The 23,424-nt window shown below is 40.2% G+C and overlaps 2 protein-coding genes across 5 annotated transcripts; one reads left to right on the forward strand and one right to left on the reverse strand.

Annotated features, from left to right (window-relative positions):
• Nucleotides 1-91: 91 nt before the first annotated feature.
• Nucleotides 92-18,489, reverse strand: LOC111264705 (uncharacterized). Of its 2 annotated transcripts, XM_022840818.2 has the most exons (15): nucleotides 18,396-18,489; nucleotides 17,605-17,714; nucleotides 15,646-15,876; nucleotides 15,005-15,161; nucleotides 13,623-14,761; nucleotides 12,639-13,015; nucleotides 12,046-12,345; nucleotides 10,545-10,782; nucleotides 8,693-10,183; nucleotides 7,201-8,293; nucleotides 5,277-5,483; nucleotides 3,541-3,653; nucleotides 3,174-3,389; nucleotides 2,749-2,850; nucleotides 92-2,502 (listed from the first exon to the last, which is right to left on the reverse strand). In XM_022840818.2, the coding sequence occupies exons 1-15, from the start codon at nucleotides 18,409-18,411 to the stop codon at nucleotides 2,392-2,394; spliced, it is 5,901 nt and encodes a 1,966-aa protein (XP_022696553.1). In that variant the 5' UTR covers nucleotides 18,412-18,489; the 3' UTR covers nucleotides 92-2,391. The 2 variants fall into 2 exon arrangements, 1 of the variants encoding a protein (XP_022696553.1); XR_015312769.1 differs by lacking the exons at nucleotides 92-2,502; nucleotides 2,749-2,850; nucleotides 3,174-3,389; nucleotides 3,541-3,653 and adding an exon at nucleotides 5,660-5,824 and having other exon boundaries at nucleotides 5,396-5,483.
• A 419-nt stretch (nucleotides 18,490-18,908) lies between these two features.
• Nucleotides 18,909-22,647, forward strand: GatB (glutamyl-tRNA(Gln) amidotransferase subunit B, mitochondrial). 3 transcript variants are annotated; one of them, XM_022840810.2, is made up of 2 exons: nucleotides 18,909-19,041; nucleotides 20,944-22,647. In XM_022840810.2, the coding sequence occupies exon 2, from the start codon at nucleotides 20,974-20,976 to the stop codon at nucleotides 22,561-22,563; it is 1,590 nt and encodes a 529-aa protein (XP_022696545.1). In that variant the 5' UTR covers nucleotides 18,909-19,041; nucleotides 20,944-20,973; the 3' UTR covers nucleotides 22,564-22,647. The 3 variants fall into 3 exon arrangements, with proteins under 3 accessions (XP_022696545.1, XP_086826288.1, XP_022696546.1); XM_086970162.1 differs by having other exon boundaries at nucleotides 18,937-19,041; nucleotides 20,954-22,647; XM_022840811.2 differs by having other exon boundaries at nucleotides 18,948-19,041; nucleotides 21,200-22,647.
• The last annotated feature ends 777 nt before the right edge of the window (nucleotides 22,648-23,424 follow it).

Genomic DNA, 23,424 nt, shown 5'->3' on the forward strand with positions numbered 1-23,424 from the left:
ATCATTTCCTTATAAAGGAATCATGTTTTTGACAGTGTAATAATTAGACACTTGCAAATGCAAATATGAGAAGAAAGGATAAATTATCATGTGAAATCGAAATATTTACAAATATTTATTTATCCATTTAGTTATATTTATCTATGTGTTATTGAAAATAATGAAGTCAAACACAAACGGGTTTACCTCCTACAAAAGAGCAATGTATATAATGGAGATGACCTGGGCGAGCCGGGCTCATTCTACATGATACCTAAACAATTCACCCCATGCTTTTGTTTTCTGGGGGAGAAGTTAGTTCAAGTTATCGTGTCTGCTAGTTTTTCAACCATCCCATCATTTTGTATACCCCCATGCAATTGCACGTCGTCTACGAAAGGTTTTCGTGCAATAAACGTAAACTGCGAAAGAATTATTGCCCATTCGTTCCCAATTAAATATACCTCGCACAACGATAATGAACGCATCGATACGATCTCTAATGTGTATGCATCATATTTCTTAATTGTAGTGACCGTATTAAATATATACAACAACTGATCCAGTGGTCATTTTATGCACTGACTTATAGTTATCCGCTATAGTTGAACAGCTGAAATCTTCCGTATGACATATTGAATTTCGTTCCTTGTCAACACCCACATACCAACTATGTAACATGCCGGTCATTGCTATTATAGACTGTATTTTCCGAGCCGACTAGGGACGGACTCGTCCATATCGGTCAGACAGCCCCATCAATGTAACGCCAATATCGCACACATCAACTCAGTTTATCCGCACAGTAAGATTCTCCATTTCACGAGAGTGTTCTCTCGATTGCTATCGCTCTCTCATTCATATATATCTCATTCATATATATATATATATATATATTTTTTTTTTTTTTTTTTAAATAGCTTTCATCGGCATGAATGTTCACTTGACGGCAAATATCGATGCTTTCTGAACTTTTAGTCTTAGTCCGGGAGAAATGGTTTCATTGACAGATGTTTACATGGATGAATTCTATTACACTCATACTTGAGACCCTCGAACTTGTTCTTTACTCAACCCCTTCCTATAAGAACAGAGAATACTTACGATATTTTGGTTACCATTAAATGTCTTAATACCAACTGAATAAAGTTCGCTCATATGCTATATATACTTGATACCCGCAAAAATGTTATCGAATGAAATTTCTCTTTCTGTGATGCAAATTACATAATTTCGAGGGTGCCTTCTCCGTATCAAAGATGTGCCGTTTGCAGGGTACACACCGGAAATACGTATCGATGTACATCGAGCATGTGACATCGCATAAAAACTGAATCACACTATTTTCCTTTGCGATATAGACCTGTTGTTTGTTATGATATATTTATAAATATCTAGTTCTGGTCGATGATCTTGTTTAAACTACTACACATCACATCTCGTATGACCACTTATCGTATATAAGCTTTATGATTATTTCTGTTATACTAAACTATACAAGGAATTACTCGTATTCAGCATGTGTGGTGTTTTGCTTATCTAATTTCCGTTTAGCACAAGGTACCCGTCGACAGCCTATTTCATTATTAAAATCACTATTTTTTATTATCTTATAATATTGATTAACTTGCCGGATGGTGCACCTCTGTGGTCGAGGACACATTGCAAGGTGGCAATTCATAACAACGATGATCGTTCTCACACCAAATATTTTTATAAGAATGAGCATATGTTTTTGTCGGCCGTATCACACCCGAACACGCGTTTCGGGATCGCTCGTCACTTTGCTGTGCCTCCATGCTCAAATCTTTACTAGCTATACATATATAGGTAATGAGTGGCTAATTTCAGGCCAATTTTGCACTTTTCTGCAGACCAAGCTTTAGCCCACGTTCCAAATTTGACAAGATTACACTGAATACTTACGCAGTACATAAAAATATTCCCAGCGTTTATATTTGTATAACATAACGATTATATCTTCGCGTTCTTTTAGCCCCGCAAAATCACCTTTAACACATCGCTTACCTTGCGCAGCCTTCTTATTTTCACTTGTGTATGTCGTTTGCGTCTTTACCATATTTTGACCATATTCATTTAGCATCGATTAACTGTTAGTAGCTGGAATAGTAGTAATAGAAACAGTGATTACTACGTAGGATAATATGCGGTCACTTAGATACATATCTCCTTTTTCTAAACAATCTCGGTTCTTTCTAAATTGGACTAAGTACGCCTCGTCCGCTCTCGCAGACATGGCGTACTTAGTCCAATTTAGTAGTGACCTTTCTAATTTTTTGTCACTTGCTGACCACTCGCGCCTCCTATGACCAGTATTCCAGTATTAGTCCTTTCTGCTGGCCGTTCATTATCCCCAACTACGCTAGTATGCATTGCGTATCTTCAGTAAAATCAATCGACAATCTCCTCGATAATAGGCCCACTAGATGATCCTTTTGCGCGTCGACCTGAGGCACTTGACGATTCGCCTATTACTTGAACATCATCGTCGTCATCCATCGTCTAAGTAGGTCCGCAAAATCGCAGAAAAACAGCTCCTTAAATTTTTTACTTCTCAAAAAAATATGCAGGACTTTGATTGATATAGTGCTATTGTTTAATCGCTCAAGTATATTCGACAAAAAACTCTACCCTATTCATAATCAGCGTGCATTTTCTCAATATTTTTACAAATATAACAAAGCAAACAACTGCATTTGAGCTGATTACGTGAATTGCACGTACTAAGATTACTGTCTTAAAATATACCTCATTGATTTCGACAACAGGTGTGCGACTGGTGCCCGCATTTTGCGCAATTTCAGCGTTTTTCCGCGCAATGGCCATCGCTTTCTTTGCTTCTTGAATTGCCTAAAACCGTATCGAAATTGAGAGATCTTTCCTAAAATCGATTCATGTCTTCACAACGAATACATAGGATGGAACACATAGTATTTGCTCGATTATTTTTATCGAACAATTAAGAAACTCATTAAGTTAAGAAAATTAAGAATGCAAACGACACTGACAACGATAAATAAATTGAGAGGCTCTATGTAGTGTACCACATCCATTTCCACAGGATTTGGTTGGCAGCCTAAGGTTCGCTTTGATTCGCTAAGATGCGCACTTTCTATCCACATTGAAAAGGCTACAAAATTCCTGCCAGTAGACTAACTTTGAATCTATTTTACCTCTTCAAGTTTGGGAACGAGTGAATCGAGAATTCTGACAGCGGATTCATTTTCCTCAAACTGGTCCATGATAACCTTGGGCACTTGTTTCATCTGCCGCTGGTAGGCTTCCGCAGAAGACCTCGCTCGCTGAAGATTCACTAAATAGAAGTTCTTCTTTTGGGACAAAGCAGTTTTATAGAGCACTGCAATTGTGACCTGATCCGTCGTCGGGTTCTGCGAATTCAAAAAGTACAATTTAACTCACAAGCCGACGCACATTCAAGTTTAGTTTTTCATTAATAGACATTTGCTACACCAGAGTATAACCCCAATATGAACGTAACGAGGTTCTATGTAACAGTACATAATAGCTCTGTTTACGTACCCTCAATTTGACCTCATTTAAGATCTGTATAGGATCTAGAGAGGGATGACTGATCTTGAAGTTGAAATTTGGCGGCCGTTTGAGGATTTCCTGCCAGTTGTGTGGCACCGAAGCTGTTGAAAAAAAGAATGGTAAGTATAGACATTTATGTCCAGTATTCTGCAGCAAACCGTTGAAATACCAAAAAAATATATATATAAATAAATATTAGAAAGTTCTACGTAAATACTATGTAATCGGTCAATGGAGGGACCCCGCGATATTAATTAGTAATAAAAAATATACGAGTAGAAACAATATGTGAGCCATTAATTGATGTATAAGTCATAAAGTGACATTGCAGTACAACGATTAGAAATGAAAGATGGCGACGAAAATTCGGCAGTGCGGCCTGCTTAAGCACAAATACACAAGCTCTTTAAAACTGAATTCCGAATTGAAGATGACCTTAAACTGTAAAAGCCTGACAACTCATGAATAGTACAGTTTTCTGTTTTTTAGTCCTACTGACAGTGTCATTCTTAGTCTCGTATCTTATAAACATATTTTCACCATTTATCAGTAAACACCACAATGGAATGAACCTGCGTCCATATGATGAACCGATATATACGAGAGTGAGGAAAGATCACGAGCTAATTGACGCCAGGCTATTTAGCCGTTGTATCGATGAGCGTAGAGTTGAGACGGTTGCTGTTCCGATATTGGAAGTACCTGCTGAGTTGTGTGGTGTGATACTGGTAAACTGAGATAAGGTCGTGTGCTGCTATGTCAACGGAAATAAACAACTGAATCACCGTATTCGATTCTAGAACGAGTCTAGGATACTTCCTTTGTTGTTCACCACCTTACTAGCGTTCGATACATTCATACACTGTCCATAATTTCAAACTATATATGATAACACTTAGTCGACTATAATATACATAAATTAGTGATAACCTGCGAATATCCCAGAGAATTTCTACTAATTATATCATAAGTATGGAAAAAAAAGTAATCGAAAATGCTCCGTGCTGTCTTGGGCGGGAAAAGTGACATTAGAGCGTTACCCGCAAATTTCGCCACGCCCCTCTTTTGCGATGAAACATGTTCACTGTACCTGTATAGCTAATGATATTTATAATTAGCTTTTTTTAATATAACTAGCGACTGGCTACTAGGCCATTACCAAATGTTTCTTTTTACAACATAGATAAAACAGTTTTTTTTTAATGCATGTTAAGCATGGATATCTGTGCAACACAACTTGAGTATATCTGTTCCCGTAGCACTGAAAAAAAAAGCATTTAATGATGATGGCTCTCATGGCCACTTTAAGCAGTGATACGGCGTTGGCTTCAAACGTTGGAATCTAAACGTACGACGTTGGAAGTGTTTTGGTTAATGAATCCTCCGTTACGCCCTAAAAGCTAGCTTATCCTTCTAGGTAAAAAATATCCTATTGTATTCAAACTGTGCACTGCATCTCCCGGAATTCATATCTAGGTGGCCGCAAAAAAAATCTGCCTGGTCTACTGCTTGAAAAATTTTAAAATGTATATGGATATATTTGTAGCAAACCCGCGTATGAAGATTGAATCGCCCAATACTTCTACCGTTTGTGTTAAAGCACCACTTGAATCACCTTAAAGATCCACAAACATGACAAAATAAACCAATAAACAATCGGTTCTCTTGATCAGATCTATATTGCAAAGAAATAGAGATCCGTGCGTGTGGTTTTATACACTTACGTCTGCCAGCTGGCTGTTGTTGTTGCTGTTGTTGTTGCTGTTGCTGCTGCTGTGGTTGTGGTTGCGGCTGCTGCTGTTGCTGTTGTTGCTGCTGCTGGTAGAAGCCAGGCTGCGGCTGTTGTTGATCGGAAAAATGAGCAGACGATTGCTGTTGTTGATGCAGCTGCTGTTGCATATACCTTTGTCGCATGGTATTCAGCATGTTTGCTAAAGAAAAATTTCAGCAATAAAGGAATTAGGCTTACAAACAGAAAACGTAAAAACCATAGGAACTCTAACTATTTAGAGAACAGCATTGGGTTCAGTAAAAAAAATGTAACGTAGGTACAATAGAAGACAAGTAACGTAAGACATTTTGTTTTTAAGTTATGCAGCCTTCTCACCGCCATGCTGTGTATTTGATCAACAGCTCCCGTCTACGCCGTCCAGTTTAAATGATACCCGACACGGCCGACATTAAATTATCAGTTCCCACGATGGTGCAGTGTAACTTGTTTGCCCAATAATCGGAGAGGCACTGAAGTGGTCTAGATTCAAATCAGGGCGTACTTGAATAAAATCCGAATAGGAATTAGAAAGACGATTAATTTAGTACTCTCTTCGTCTGCTTGGTGCCTCCAGATTGCTCGTAGTGGGCCCTCTCCTTAGACAGGTTCTTGAAACAATGCTAAACAGCTGTACTGAGACCTGTCGTAGAAGGGACAGCCGAGTCAGCTACGGAAAAGAAAGTAAGTATAGGCAATAATACACCTTGTAAACCTACCCCTAGAGCTCATGGGAATGGTTTTGCTACCTGCGCCTAAAACGTCATAGCAGAAATTATCAAGCAGGAATTCAAAATTTTTTTTGTTTCATCAAGAAAAAAAGACTGTCCCACGTCCTCAATCCCTAAACCCTTAAATGTACTTGACAGGCTTAGGCATACATTAATAATCAGTCCAACTTTATTACTAAAGTAACGAAAAGAAGCTGCTTCTATGCTTATTTATAAACGCGTTGAAAATTGAAATCTGAGTTTCGCATTTTCGAATGACTCGCATGGCTCGACCAGAAACATTACATGCTAGCACTAATGCTAGTGAATTACAGAAGAATTATTCAACTTATCATTATGCTCAGAGAAGGTTAAAACATAATATTGCGCGAGACGCATCAGTTTTCGATGTTAGATGTTTTTTTTTTAACTGTTAGACGATTTTAACATTAACCTTCGTTTTATTTTAAATAGGAACCCATCTCATTTGATACTCTGTTGAGCCACAACTTCTTGGAAGCGTGTGTGAACTTTATACACAATAGTTCTTTCCTTACGAAACCGAAAAAAAACTTTATATGTTACGTTCTCAACGACTGTACTAAATTCTTATGAGCTATATTTAACAGCCGTAACAAAAGCTAAGAATTCCAGATATCTTTTCAAAGTCTGAAAAATTCTGGAAGTGTTCTGCATTTCTATCTTTTTTTTCATCAGGAACTTAACCGAAAACACCGTGTCTTAGCACGTGAATAATGGCCAGAGAGTGACATTAATAGATGGTATTTTCTACCTTCAAACAGACTTCTACGATAAATGCATTTCTAAATAATTATAGTAAAGATTAAACCAAAAACTAAGAAAAATCAACCATGAAGAAAAGGAATGGGAACACTGCTCAATCGAATGAAATGGGTTTCCGACTCGTTTTTTCTTAAGCTAATCAAAGTTAGCCTTCAAAGTGATACCGGTTGAAGGAGAAGCCCAATTAACATCAATAGCAGACCACCAGCGCCGAAATTCCAAATGTAATACAAACATATATCTCCTCTGCTTTTTGTGGGTCCTTTTAGTTTCTATAATGAATCGAAAAACCGAATCCATAAGCACTAGTTCTGCCATACCATGCGTACAGCTGATTTAAGACGACCGCGAGAGAAAACAGCTTACCGTGCTGTTGACGGATGTAATTCATATAGGCGGTATGATACGCAGAGCCTGGCGTTATTCCTGGTGGTAGAGTTGACATTCCAGGCATTCCGGCCATTCCAGGGATTCCGGCCATTCCAGGGATTCCAGGCATTCCGGCCATTCCAGGCATTCCGGCCATTCCAGGCATTCCGGCCATTCCAGGCGTTCCGGCCATTCCAGACATTCCAGCAGTTCCCGGCAGGCCGATATTGTACGGCATGTAGGGTGCCTTGCCGTCGCGTTCATCCTCGTATTCTTTCCAGGCGGCTTTTCGCTCTTCTTCAGTTAGCTCATCCTCGAGCTCTTTCTGAAGTAGCGAGTCATGCTCATGATAACCCTGGATGATGGTCTTCAGCGCGATCAGTAGTTCGGCGAGCAGTCGGTCCTTGGGAACGGCGGGTGTCTTGCGAGCGTCTTTCTCCGGGTTAAATTCGTACAACGCCTTTAGATCGGCCTCGTTGAAATGCCGCTCGAGATTCTGTTCGTCGACCACGCGACAAGCAAGTGAAATTTTGCTAACCTGTCGGTCATAGATCTTCTCCTCCATTGTGGCGTGCGCCAGAAGGCGGTAGACGTAGACCGGCTTCATCTGGCCATATCGATAAGCTCGGAAAATCGCCTGAGTATCATCGGAGGGATTCCACGACGCATCCAGCATAATGATTCGATTAGCTCCAACCATATTCGTTCCAATTCCTCCTGCTCTTGTGCTCACCAGGAAAAGCCGCGCTCGCATGTTCTCCGGATCGTTAAATGCGTCGATGTATTTCCTACGAGTCTCGACAGCGGTACTACCATCCAACCGGAAGTAGTCCGTACCATGGACCCAGCTATTGATATAGTCGCCTTCAGTGGCTGCTCGTGAAGCTTGCTCATACTCGACCTGCAAGAGTTTCTCGAACAGATCGAGCGTTAGCAGACTTGTGCTAAAGAGGATCACCTTATCACCGATCAGCTCACATTGGCGAAGGATCTCCAACGCCAGCGTCAATTTAGAAGACAATTCGAGTTTCATAAATTCTTCTTCTTCTTGTGGCACCAGACTATTCCACCAGGCCTTTTTGTGCTTTTGCTATAAAACAATACGAAGACAGAATAAACAGTCGTTTAGAACCCAAAGCTATGTGGTACTTACTATGCCTGGTGCGCTAACTGAATGTAATCAATTTGCCTTTATTACCTACAGCAGAAAATTATTTACTAGTAATGATTTGCTACGACCTTCCAAAAGGAGCCACAATGCAACATGCTGTTTTAGAAAGCCGTGCGAACAGCACGAGGTTCTATTTAGTTATATAGACATCTGAGCCTTCGCCTAATTTCAACATATTATTTTGTAACGAATGACTGACAATAATTCTTCTCGGTGTATTTACCGGCTGTAACCTTTATTTTGCCACTAAATCTAGACATACTGGACCAATTCTAGGCATCCAAATTTTACAGTATCTAATACCCTATTTTAACTTACAACTTTTGTTAGTTCCTCCTCAGGTTCACTTTCTACCAGACCCTCCTGGCGATTTCTACGCGTGTGATATTTCTTGACAACCTCATCAGCATCGCTGCTGCTTTTATTCTCGTCCTCACTAGTGCCACTGCCACTCTGGCTTCTCGGCGTGTCCTCATCGGAGCCATCCACGATGAACTCATCTAAATCATCTCTAAAAGCTGCGCGTTGACGTTTGTCCTCTTGACGGTCGGCGCTCTCCAACAACAAATACGGATGCGACCAGACCATTTTTAATGCTTGGTAATCTTTAAGGAGGGACCGATTTCTTAGATCTTCGCGAGTCGTGTCTTCGGTAATACCAATTGATTTCAGATACTCACGATACAGTTTCATCTGCAGCTCGGTAAGATCAACCGACAAGATATACTCGAATTTGGCTGGAAGGTACGGCGTCAGATGGCTATAATCGCAGCGATGCACACAACCGGCTAGCAACTTGTTGAGAATGTGCACACGTTTCTTCATGAGCTTAACATGCCAGGGAGAAGCATTTGCCGATTGACCGTGCGTAATAGGGTTCATGAAGCGGTTGTTAAACTCCTTCTGTGTTCCCAGTAGGTTAGGCTTGACAAAACTCACCATGCAATGGTATTCAGACATGTTGTTTTGCAGCGGCGTACCAGTAAGAATAATTCTTCGTCTCGTTTTGATCAGGTTCATAGCTTTCGAAATTTGCGCTTTGTCACTTTTCAACATATGACCTTCGTCGCAAATGACTAGGTCCGCTCCGGGATCGTGCAGGAGCTTGGGAATTTTATCTTTGATCTTCCGTGATTTTGTTTTCATCTGGGTCATTACACGGAACATTGAATATCCCATGATCAGTATCCCTCCTTGATTCGACCAATCTTCTAACATATCGACACGGTCGTAGATCGTCTTCACCCGGCTAAACTCGAATACATTTAACCGCTCTTCAAGTTTTTCGTTCTCATCAATCCACAATTCGAATTCGCGAGCCCAATTGAGTACAACGTTACATGGACATACAACTATGATTTTCTGAATGTGTTTGTTCAGTCTGCTGTTCATCAATAGCGTATGAATGAAACATATAGTCTGAAACGTCTTGCCGAGACCCATGCAGTGCGCAAGAACAGCCCCGCCTCCAGCTGTGCTGTCACCCTTGTTTTTCTCCAGCTGTTCAATCGATTCGATCACTGTGTTGTAAAGAAATTTTACGCCCTCAACCTGGTGAGGCTTCATGTGAACAACTAAGGCGGGATTAACTTGAACAAGTGACTCTTTGGTTTTTTGGTCATATTCAAGAACGCAGCTAGTCACCTTGTCATCCTTTCGATCTTTTTTCAATGCTGCCTCAATTTCATTATATGCCTTTTGACGCTCAAGTACGCGGCGACGTCGCTCAGCTTCCTCCTTGGCGGCTGTACGCGTGTCTTTTTGAATCTTGTCATCAGACATGATTTTTCGAATTGACTTACGTTTAGACTGAAATAATAATTAAAAAAAAAACAGGAAAAGACTAAGAAAGGATACGACAGAAACAAAAATAATACAGTCCACTCTCTTCTAATAATGATAATTTCTCGCAATAGTAACATTCGCATACGTACATCGACATTCTTAGATACAAAAAAGTCATTTGCCCTTGTGTCTCTGTTCAAAGCTTTGCGTTGTACTCGTTCAGATTAGAAGGTTCTGTTTTTAAGAACCAGCTATTTAGTTGCGATCATCTATAGATAAAGAGTATATTAAGAATGCATATATAACTAGCTTACTATCAAAATCACCTCACAATTATCAATGGTAAACGCAATAACGTTTTGAAAGAGATGATATGGGTATTCACCAGATTGCCGTCCTCATCTTTTTTATTTTCTTCGTCCGAATCCTCAATTGTAGTTTTCTTCTTTTTCCGTTTTTTTTTCGGTTTTTCCTCCTCCTCGAGTTCCGAACCGGAGTCACTTTCGATTGGCGAAAGAGCTACCTCCTCCGTTTCCTTCTTTCCACCGCCTTCGTCATCGCTATCCATAATGCGAGCCTTCTTAATGCGGGCCCTGGTTCGAGTCCTTCTTGGCTTCGCCACACTACAAGAAATGGACGGCTTTGAAAAAATTGATCAAAATTTGTGGCCAAACGCCATTACGGATAATTTTTTTATATGTGCTGGAAATTTTCAGCATTAAAACCCCCGTAATAGGCGACGCTATATGTGACGTTGTAAGACCTGACGTAGTGATATTTCTGATGTAAAGACATCACTGTGCGGTAAGTCTAAATTAAAAACTCTAACAGCTTAGAAAAAGGATCATCCAATCTCGATCTAGAATAGGACCTTGGGCGTCATGTTTATCCGGCTTTCTATCTAGCGCCGCTACCGTAGCAGTCAAGCCACGGTTCATTTTGCCCGCTCCAATACAATCATAAACACACTGTGGATCATCTTCCCCATCTACCTATAAACAGCGAATGCATCCTAGTCAACTGTACCATGCAGCTTTTAGCCGAAGTGAATTCCATGAGCAAAAGACATCAAAAGCTCTGAATAAACAATTATGCTAAGACACTAGCCGCGCAGGCTTGTCAACAGTGAGCCAAAACATCACTCATGATTAAATAGGATATAGGGATAGAAAGAGAATAACTGTGGCTGTCACAATTGAAAAACTCCAAAAGTATTATGTGAAAACAGCGTTTAAGGTATTTAGCTTAAAGACTGCGCCGACCATTATATACGGAATCAAGATCATTAAAAGAGCTAGGAGCTTGGGGTCTACTGAAACTGGACGTGTCGGGTGTTCCGGTAATAACACGAAACTGTAAATTGTCCTAATTAACTGACATTTTGAGGTTTATACAAGATATCCCAAGGGTGCCTAACATGCCATAAATTCAATCACATGAAAGACTTGTAAATATTTTTTTGAACCACAGCTTTGATCGATGGTGGATGAAGACTTGCAAACATAAACCACATCAAAATAACAGAATCCATGCAGGCTCACGGGTTTCATCATCTCATTTGCAAAACCTAATGATTCCATGAGTCAGTATCTCGATTTATATATTTTATAAAGCTATGACTAGTAAATATGATCCCGACCAATGCAGCAAGATCGGATTAGTGAACAAGCTTGCAAAATCGAAAACCTATCATTATATGAAGCATTAAACGTTTATATAATTGCATACATTTATACATTGAGATAAATGTTATAATACTTGTTTTATATATCATATAGTTCTACTGTATAGTGGTATTTACATGAGCCGTGTGAAATAACACGTGACTTTTTCATTAGTTTAGTAACAAAAAATAATAAAGACCACTTCGTTTTGAGAAAACCTACCCAGGATCAGAATCGCTGTCATTGACAGCTTTACGTTTCTTTTTCGAACTTTTTTCCACGGTGTCATCTTCCTCCTCTTTGGGAATACTGGGTAAGGAATGCCCGACAACTTTTTTCTTGACAATCTTGTCTTCATTATCATTATCAGAATTGTCCTTGAGCAGCGACTTCTTTTTGCCAGCTTCACTCCTTTTTGTAGCTTTTACCTCAGCAATCACCTCCACGTCACTATCAGAGGCGTCTCCGGCGGGGCTCTCAGACTTCGCAAGTACTTCCGCATCGAAATCCGAATCATTGCCTCTACAAATAAAAGTCAGTCAAATATCGTTGGGAGTCACTAAGAAGTACTAAGTTTTAGGTTTTTAACAATCAAAATGTACATTCGAAACTTAATCCTTCGACAATGATGACAGTATATCTCCCAGACAAATATGAAAAACCGCCGATTTACGAAAAGAGAGACTGATTATAATGTATTTATGGTAATAGCAATATTTTTCTAATTCGTAACTTTAAATGCAACAATCAGTACCTGCAAAAAAAAGAGAGATATGGGGAAACCTTCTGTCAAGGCGGAGTAACTAAATACACACCTAACTTCATCGTTATCATTGTCACTGATTTCGACCGTCTGTCGCTGACTTCCTTCGTCCGAATCGGAGAAAATAGAGCCAAAGTTCAGTTTACTTTTATTGATCGTCGCTTGCCTAGTCGGCTTTTTACTGAGAGTTCTCTTGGACTTAGAACGATCTAGGTCGGCCTTAAGTACACTCCTCCGAACAGGATCTTCGAGTAGACGAAGTAACTCGTTGTCCTCATTGTCCTCAGAGTTCGGCTCGTTTCGTCTACTTTTCGGACCAGGGTACCTCGTTAACGGCAGTTTAGCTTCCTGTTTAGCGAGTAGAGTTTCTACTCGAGATACTCGAATAATCAGTTCTTTTTTCCTAAATTCGTCCAAGGAAGGTACACCCTATACGGATCAGAAAGTATCCAAATTCGTAAATTTTTAGATACGTTACAAAAAAAAAAAGCAAGGGAATTACCAAACTAAGTACGCATCGCTTTATATTAGCGTGGTCTGGGTGACTGATACGCATCTCTAAGTGTGTCGCCACGGTAACCATAACTGACAAGGACGCTACCTGGCTCAAATTTCGGTACTAGCAAAGACAATTATCAGAAAATAAAGAATTAAAACAAACAAAGAACCATTGAAGTTAATGAGTGCTTTTTGCCGTGTTGTTCCATAATCTTGTTGAAGAGAAAATTGTCGGTAAATCTAGCAAGATTCACCCCGGTTAGATTTCTAGTGAAAGTAAATCCTTGCTGCTACACCTAAGAGAAAGGTGATCCTACGCACTTGTTTACATGAAGAAAATAACTGAAGGTACAAAAAAAGTGTACCCCTTTAATAAAAACGTACATACTGTGTTATTCCTTCAATAATTGATGCAAGCTCAAAATATTTGTTCCACAGCATTAAATTATTCCTATGAAGTTCATATTTTCTTTCTAAATAATATCTTTAAATTTATACATTTATAAAGAATCTTTCGGTGCGTTTGCGCTCATCCTACCTCGTTAGGGTCGTAATTATCACCACCACCATCATCCCCGCCGTCGCCACGACTGTCATCATCATCAGCTTCGCGTCCACGTCTCCCGCTTCCGCTCTCCTTTTCCGGTGAGGGTTTTTTATCATTTTTTCTACCGTTATCCCCACCTTCGTTTTGACTGTTCTCTTCATCACTGCTTTCACCGTCCGAATCACCTCCAGATTCATTGTTGTTACTGCCACCGCCGCCATCACTGCATGATTTGTTATTTTCCTCGTCTTTCTTGACGGGGTCATTGTCGATATCGCTTTCCACAATAAAACTAGAAGGAATATCAGCTAAGTTGCAGCCACCATCGTTGGGAACATCATCAAAGGCATGCTTGTTATCTTCTATTGTTGCAGTAATTGCGGCTTCTCTTGCTGCCGTTGAAGGCGACGACGGAGACAAATTCTCCTGGCATTGGTCCGGCACTGGCTGGACATCGGTACTCTTTTCGCATGCTTGAAAGGGAACACTTTGCTCGCCTGACTCATCCTGTTTGTTGAAAGAAACATCATGGACTGTTGACACCGAGGTACACGGCACAGGTTTGCATTTAGAGACTTCAGAACAAAACTTCTCGAATTTGTCATTGTTTTCACTGTCGTCATCGTCGGAATCCGCAAAAGGTGATCGGGCCAGCTTTGTATCATTAGCGTCGTAGAATAACGGCGATGAGCTTCGAGGTCGATGGTCACTGGCGGTCTCTTTAGGTTCCTCTTTTAGGCGGGCAGACGTGCTCGGAGATACTCCCTGATGTGGAGAACTTCTTTCACTGATCTTACCTCTGTTCTCTTTTCCCTTTGCTGAAGAGCGGCTGCTATTCCTTCGTCCTATATCCAACTTTGCGATCTTAACATCCTTTCCGTTAGCTTCGATAATCTCATTAGTAACGGTATCGTCGATGTCTAATACGTGACCTGAACTACCACGTGATTCACTTTCTGCTGATAACTGGTTGCTCTGCTGCGCCGGCGTCTTCATTTTATCACCGACAACAACTTGGACGAACGGAGCAAAACTTTCCGATTCTACGAACTTCTCCACCAGACTAAGGCATTGTCTGAACTGTGATAACATTTCTAATAGAGACATGCGTGTTTGATTTATGCTCGGCCCTGTAATTATTTAAAGAAGATACTACATCTACATTAGAAATGAAGATGCTACACTTTAATAACTTGCACATTGTAGAGAATTGTTGATCACAAAAAAACCTGCCACCCTTTATCATCTAAGAATTGTGCAGGGCAGCCTAAAATCAATTCGTGCTCCGATTCACCTTCCCGTAGAAAAAGAAAAAAATTTGTAGCTTTTATTTTCAGATAATACAACAGTATAATGCAGTTCATACAGCGCACCTTTTGGATAACGTAAAGCATTCGCAAGTAGGTTGTATGAGTCCGACAGTTCCTGCCTATAAATTTGTAGGGCATCTGGGGGCTTAGTTGCGCACAGTCTCGATTTTGCATTCGTCTGCAGCAAATGAAACACCGAATTCGTCCAGCTTTGAATTACCTGAAATGTACGCTCCGGTTAACAGATATGACAGAAAGATACACTCCTTTTGATACTTGAGCTATTCATAAAAGTACAAGGTTGTCTAAAAATGTTTGAATTGCAATATTAGTGACACTGCCCAAGCGATTCTGCTAAATGAAGTAGATATAGCCTTGGCTGGACTGGAACAAGCAGGACCAGGGTCAGTCATACATGTAAAACGAATGGGACATGTCTTAGTTCTTACCATAAGGAACTGCTGTTTGTAATCTGCGGACGATTGGGTAGCGCAGATCATCTTCTCATGTCTGATTCATCAAATTTTAGTCAGATATAGACTACGTATTGCAAACTATGTATGATGATTTCTAGAGAGTTTGATGGAATATCAAACTGACGAAAAAAACGCATAGCTGTTGTATTCCTATAAGCGATAGTTACTCATGTAAAATACTAGTTCCTTTATGCTAATCGTAATGCACTCAAAATTTCTAGTACTAACCTTTAGCGGCTCTGGATTGCACATGTAGCATCGCCAGAAGTCATCGTCCTCAACGCGCTCAATTTCTAATTTTCCAAGATTGGTCTTTATGCATCTTCGACAAAAACCCATCAGGCAGCTCGATGAGGCACAAATATACAAATGACCGCCTTCACCGCACCATCGGCAATATTCATCCTGACCATCTTTGTCGCGTTCCCATTCGCCTTCTTTGTAAAACGAGTAACATTTCTACAATGATTTTAGGACATACAAGCAATGCGGTAAACCAGTCAAAAACGGATTACGTATATATACACATAAATATATGTATACGTATAATTCTAAAACATCTGCATCAGTTTTAATACAAACCTATACTATAGAATTGATAGTTTTTTGGTGCGGCCGTCAGAAAATCACTGATGCGTAGTAGTGCCGCGGTCGTAATCACTATACAGTGAAATCAATTGCAGCCAAAGGGCTGTTATTTCTGCTGATGTTCCAACAAGTTCTTGAAATTCAGCCTCAGGCGAACTCATAAAAATATAAAACAATTTCGGATATTAATATTCAATAAGATAATTAGGAAGGTCAGAAGTAAAATACACAGTGTTCTCTTTTAGTCATGGCCAACATAAAAACGTGACACGATGTCCAGAGGCAAATGTGTCCTTATTTGCATAGAATTTGACTTACAACTGTTTCCTAACTTTGCCGTAAAGTGAACCTGTGCCATGTAAATCTGCTCTCAGTTACACAATAGCAAGAATCACTATTCAGTAGATAATAAGCGACCCTTCCCCGTCGATCAACAATAATACCAGAACTTTAATTTATGGTGTATAGCGACAGACAAACACCTATCAATGAGGAAGATAAGTTCTAACCTGTAGAAAATTTTCACGAAGTTTCTGATCTCTTTAAAGTGCGATACATACATGATACTCAATCACACGAACAAAAAGGATCCGAGAGGCTTCAGTTTGTTCCGAAAGGTTTAACTCCATGCGGTGAACAATCCGACTCGGAGTGACGTAGCTAATTCACAATGTTACGATACTGGCACCTATTCTTACAGCAAATTGCCGTTTTCTGTAGGTATGTTTTATATTGGGAAAAGTCGACAACTTTTATAACGCAAGCCGGCAGAGGCTTCAACCACAAAGCATTTGCAGGCCCTTCCCACCATCCGAGAGCAAACACCAAGGTAGCAGAAGATTGTCTGCCTATAGCGTAATCTCCCCGATTCCTGGTGTTTGCTGCAATGGCTGCGCTATGCTGATGTCCCAGCCCGACAGAAGCGGCTGCGACCCACGACCATATCACGGATAGCGATCTCCCCACCGACCCTCCAGACCCCAGCTCCTCACTTTGGACGCTGCGACTCCCAGCAGACTACCTCCAGATCCGACTTTGTCCAAATCAGACCCCTGTGGTTTGCAGCTGACCTCCCTCTCTCTCCCTCTTGCTTCCAAGCGGGGTTCCCTGCTTATTCTAACTTTGATTAGGGTGCATTACACAATCCGTAAAATCAATTCGAGAAAGTATCATCAGTGCTCTTCAGTAAGCGGTCACAGTGGCTAGTTACAAACAATATGGTTGATACAGATCTGTCTGTAGAATTAGACTGATTTCCGTGAAGATATTGAACGGTTCTGCATATGTTGAAAGCCGATCTAGAAATTCGGCCAACAATTGATATTCAACGGAGCAAATGCCACGATTATTTGAGATGCGGCACGGAATTGGGTTTTTCGTATCGTAATTTCGTAAATCTAACCTGCGAGTAATTAGAACTAGATTAAGTGCTAGGTTATAAGCTGATGCAAGATCGTATTGGATATAATTTAATTTTGCCGTAATAATGTCCGAGCAATATTGGAAAACAGAGCTATAGAAATTGTTCTAATATGCATCGATATAACTAGATTGCTATTAATAAAATCTTGAATAAATTAATATAAGATAGCCGCAAACCTTGCAGATGAGAACGTTAAGGGTGGGGTGTCTGTACAGCGCATTCCGATTGTTGTGGTTCACAGAATTCTGGCATGACGTACACCTCACCACGCGTATGTAATTCTTTTCTTCAGTAGCCATAAGATTGATAAAAGCATCACCGAGAACAATCACAAAAACACGAACTCCATATTAGTTTCACAGCTGTTCCACTATGTCAATTCTGAGACAACGGCTTGTCAATTAGTCAGTCGCAATTTGTGCTACAAACGTGTATATAACGTACTTTATTTAAACCTACAAACTGGACGCTTCATAACATAACACTGACAGGCAAGTACGTTGACGGAAGTGGCAGGTAATGTGGGAAACATGTTTACAGAATCACAACTTTTGTGTCTCGATGCAGTTCAGGTATCTACACAGCATCCACCCTCGCTCTAACAACTGACACCCACAGCAGGCATCACTGATGCCCATTTAAATTGGAGCACTTTTGGTAACGTTGGCGCGGGCGCCAAACGATTTCATACTCTCCTTCGACATCTGCAACAACGACACCAAGCATCAACAAGAAAACGAAGCCGGGCAAAGATATCTGACCCAGTACACGAACGATCTACGGGTTCTGTACAAGGCTGGGTTCGTTGTAAGCAATAATTTGAGTCGCAAGCGTTACCCAACCGACCTCCACAAATTGAGTGGCTACAGCAGCCGAAGTGTTCCAGGCATAGCATCTGCTGTTCCCGTTGTTCATATGGCAATTTGTCGCAGACTAGTTTTCGACGAAGCAGCTAATCTGTACCTACCCTTACTGAATAGCATAACGTTGGTGAGTCTAAGAAACTCTTGCCGCCTGCCTACAAATCGCGCATGCCAAAAGATTACGGATGAGCCACACGCCGCGTCCAAATCGCTAGCAGGCAAACTCTTCTCGTTTCGGCACACTCCTTGACTCACTAGCGCCGATCCGAGAGCTTCACATAAGCAAAGCTTTCACCGATGAAACAAAATGGCGCCATAGAGCGGTTGCCAATCGTCTTGGTGCTCTTCACTAGAGGGTCTTTAGCGTTCATATGTGGCTACTAGTTTTATTTGAATGCCCTTGTAAGCTAACTGTCTCGCTCGCTCAGCCGGTACTGGATGCTCTGATAAAAGATCGACATCTACAGCTTGGAATATCTGGTAAGAACAGAGAAAGCGTCAGAGCAGCAGTCAGAAAGTAGGCCGTTCAATCGGCTGACGTCGGTGCCACATGTTCAAATAGTGGCGCTATGCCTGATAGGATCAGCTGTCGTGTGTTGTCTTACCTTTATGCAGATGTTTTCGTTCGCAGTTTGTTGTGATGTGCCACAAAACGAATTTATAGTGATTCGCAATGGCACATTGAGATGCTACAGACTCTTGCAACTGTGAGAAGCGCTTCTCAAGGTTTTGCCCGTGGATTAGAGTCAGGTGTGTTAGAAATAACTGATTGTATCAGCTGACAGAAGATTGGTTCTCATTATACGTCTGAGTTTTTAGAAACAAGTTTTGTTAAATGTATTACATGAGATTAAGCATTTTGAAGTAGAGAAATACAAAATACTTGAACATGAGATATAAGGAAACTATCGCTCTTCAAAAATGTCGTTCAATAAATATTCTCAGAATTGTTTCGTCTATCTTTCTTTGTTCAGCATAGACTTTTTTTTGTCGTAAAATTTGTCGTAACATGAAATATGAAAGATGTGCTTAAATTTGAAGGACGATTACAATGCATTCAAAATCTTTGCAAGATACCTTTAGAATACTGAATTTTTGATGGAATAGAATGAAAAAATTTCTTTTCTATATGAAATATTTATGATGGTCCCGACGATTTCATTGAACGTAGAACCCGTTGTTCAGAATTTGGCCTGTGTTATCACAAACGTCTACATTATGAAACAAGAAATTTACGTTTCTTATTAGGAAAAAATTGCATTTGTTTATGATTAAATTGTTTAGCTTGTTCAATTAGCCGTACCCGTAGCAGAAAGTGTGCCAACGACATTATCGCTGCGCTTACGTCGTTTGGGAATAAAATGTACTCTTTGACGACTTTATCTTATAATGTACAAATTATCACGTCGGCAAAATAGTATTGTACTTGGCCTTTTTAGCGTAATAGCTTAAAATGATGAATATAGAATGTACTTGGGATGTCTGAAGAGAAAAAATGATACAATTGTATCCATCAAAAGATCTTTTCACCAAAAGAGCCGAAAGGAATAAAAGATATTGCATTCATTTTCGAGAAAATATCAATTGAACAAACCTGTGTCGTTAACGCATGTAGTCTCTCAAAATGGGGTTAAATGGGCACGAGCTAAAGCTATATGAATAACTAATGAATCTGTGCAAAGAAGTCAGTCATTCAAGAAAGTTAAAAGGAAAGTGCTATTCTTCATAAAGCTATGGTTAGAACTAGAAGAGGTGATGCCCTATGACAATTTATTATCAAGTTTAGCAGATCAAAGAATATGATACGTCTAGCGTAAACACACAAGGTTCTGTTGCCTAGTGTAAGGCCGGCTTTTATATGACCTGGTTATTTATACATATTTATTTAATTTCTATTTTAAATTTAAAAGTGTAATATTTTACAGTTACTCACACTATGGTGAATTTGTCGCCAGTGTTGTTCTGTCCGAACGACACGTCGTACTAATAAAGTAGTCAAAATTTCGTCTAGAAACAACTACATGTGACATGCTCTTAAAAAATACCAAAACTTGTCATTTCTAATAAGCTGAATTTTACTTTCAAGCTACAAAGTTCTTTCGATTTGTCGACAGGAAACTTTCCAGTACCATACATGCGGTAATAGCAGTAGTTCATACGGCCTCCAGAGTGATAATCCAATGATTTCTATTATAAAACAGAACCTGCTTTCAGTTTGCATAGAGCAGACCAAGTTGTTCCACAACAACGAGGTGGTTACGATGCTCCTTTATCGTTAAGCATCAAAACCTCGATGAAATACAGAAAAAAAAAAAGAATCACCTGTTTGCCTACAAATATATTAGAGTATATCAATATAATAATAATAATAATATATCAATCGTTGTGACCTAGAATTACAGGCTTCGTTTCTAGTTGGGCAGCAGTATTGTAAAGCAATGTGCAACGACGATACCCAAGACAATTTTATTTATGTCAGACGTTCAAATGCAAATATTTCCGAGCTACGATATAATTAAACTAATAAATATTGTCATTTATCTAATGGTTGATTTACAGGGCGTAAAACGTGTCTAGGTTTAGATTAAGCCAAACAAAAATAACTCTGCCATCGTGGACATGTCTGTCGTCTCTTACATCGTTGTTTTTCAGTTTGTTTTAGAGGTTTGCATCTGAAGTAACATGCATATCACACGATTGAGTCTGGGACGTCCATCGTTTCGGCAGCACTTACGCCAGCTTTGCGCCACCTCCAGCCGTGAGATATGGACAGAAAATTTCGAGCCTGTCGTTGGTTTGGAAGTGCACCTACAGATTAATTCGAGGAGCAAACTATTTTCAAACGCTTCGACATCTTTAGGCGGGGGTATTAACCGACAGGTGTCTGCATTTGACGCCGCTATTCCAGGTACCCTTCCTGTACTAAATCGACGTTGTGTAGAAGCTGCTGTACAAACGGCACTCGCACTGGAGTGCGCAGAACTGAACAACGTGTCCCGCTTTGACCGGAAACACTACTTCTACGCAGATATGCCGGCAGGATTTCAGATAACGCAACAATTTCATCCGATCGCGCGGAAGGGGAATTTGAATTACTATCAAATGGAAAGTCCTGGCGCTTTGCCTGAGAAGAAGTCGTGCAAGATCCTCCAGCTTCAGCTAGAGCAAGATTCTGGCAGAAGTGTCCACGATGCCGAAAACCGCGTAAGTCTAATCGACCTCAACCGGGCAGGCGTCGGACTGCTCGAGGTTGTCTTCGCTCCAGACCTCAAAAGTGGCAAGGAAGCAGCTGATTTAGTTAAAGAGCTTATTGCTATTGTGAAAGCAATTGGAGTATGCTCAGGGCGTATGGAAGATGGCGCTGTTCGAGTTGATGCCAACATTTCTGTGCATCAGCCTGGAACTCCTTTAGGAACTCGGACCGAAGTTAAGAACCTCAATTCATTACGAGCAGTCTCACGTGCCATTGACCTTGAGATTAGGCGGCAAATGTTTTTTGTCAAAAGAGGCTTGAAAATTCAAAATGTTACTCTTAGCTTTGACAGTGAAACAGTGTCCACGGTAGTCATGCGAGACAAGGAAATTGTTCAGGATTACCGCTTCTTCCCCGAACCAAACATACCTAGCCTTAACTTGCAACAGGCTGGCATTTGCATCGAATCGCTCCGTCATTCATTACCATCGTTGCCTCATGAGCTCCGCAAGCGCCTGATGGATACATACGGGCTGGATTTCTGGAAGTGTGTGGTTATTGTTCGGGAGCCTGGCATGTACGAATTCTTTACACAAGCAATGAACTACTTATCTATTGAATATGCAAAGCAAGCAAGCAACATATTGCTGATTGACATTATCGGCTACATGAATAAACATTCGATGGAATTCGAGGACGTCCACATTTCGCCTAAACAGTTTGCAGACCTCATCCGAATGGTTGGAGAGCGACGTCTACCTATCAAGAAGTGTTTGGAAGTGCTACAGGAGGTCATTGAAAGTAGCCGAGACCCAGAAGAAATTGTCGAGCTAAACAACTGGTGGATGATTAAAGATGAAAATTTGCTGGGAGCACTTTGCGAAGAAGCCATAAGGCTTTATCCGAAACACGCTCGTAAAGCTCAGGTGGGGAAGCAGGACGTCCTGAAACCTCTTATGTCGCACATTCAAATAGCTACGCAGGGCCGTGCAGATATGAAGCTTGCGAAACGGATTATGCTTGAAAAAATCCAACGACCAGAGATGGCTCTTCGCGAAGAGGTCAACGCCGGGAGATAGTGCAGAAAGTACTTTTTTCGTATTACGCTTCATGTGTAAATTTAGTCGTGTAGTTGTATTTGGAATAAAAACGGTACAAAATGACAGCTTGATGAATCCTTATGACTTAAAAAAATTGTTTGGCTGTAGTTCTTAAAAATAGTTTTCATGGTTGTTTTACCTGAGCTCTAATCATGTCAGCTATTACGGTGCCTCAGAAGAGACAATTTAAAACGATTAAATATGCATAAACGACAATAATTGATACCAAGAATAGATACATGACTTCGTAGAAATATGCACCTTATATCAATCAAAACTTCTAAAGCCTTTGACCATACGGACTCGTAAAACTAAGAATGCTTGAATATACGAGAATTCACTGCGAAACGTATTACTAATAAGAGATATATAACTGTAGTGTAAGCAGAAGTCTAGGAGTAATAAGCTTGTATACCGGTTATTTTTCGTATCCTGGTGTTATAGTTTGAAATGGGCAAATATGCAAACAGAATTATGTATGAAACAAAGTAGCTTTACAACGATGTAAATTAAGGCTACAGCATCTAAAAGTAATCGTAACTCCGTTGCCATATAACATATCTAACCATACATTTCTAGTATAAACGCAAATGTTGATATTTTGATCTAACACTATGCTTAATATTTCAATCTAATGAAACGTTGGAGATGACTGATGGAAGATAACAATAGAAGCATTGCGAAAGATTGTAGTCGAATTAGGAACTTTCTGAGGTGGTTATTTACTGATTCGTATTCACGGAGAACGTATGCTATCTTTTACATATTTAAAGAATCACCTGTCTACCCTCTTGTGGCTAAGTGCAAGGCGTACTCTTCGAGAAATAACTGTTGGACAGA

This window comes from Varroa jacobsoni, unplaced genomic scaffold (genome assembly GCF_002532875.2).
Source record: "Varroa jacobsoni isolate VJ856 unplaced genomic scaffold, vjacob_1.0 scaffold_887, whole genome shotgun sequence".
Classification (NCBI taxonomy): domain Eukaryota; kingdom Metazoa; phylum Arthropoda; class Arachnida; order Mesostigmata; family Varroidae; genus Varroa; species Varroa jacobsoni.

Excerpts from the sequence above, each read along its gene's own strand:
- GatB (XM_022840810.2), top strand. The coding sequence starts at position 20,974 with ATGCATATCACACGATTGAGTCTGGGACGTCCATCGTTTCGGCAGCAC.
- LOC111264705 (XM_022840818.2), bottom strand. Across the intron at positions 15,162-15,645 it reads GCAATCCAGAGCCGCTAAAG|GTAATTCAAAGCTGGACGAA; the intron begins GTTAGTACTAGA and ends CGTACATTTCAG. Across the intron at positions 13,016-13,622 it reads ATAATTACGACCCTAACGAG|GGTGTACCTTCCTTGGACGA; the intron begins GTAGGATGAGCG and ends TGATCCGTATAG.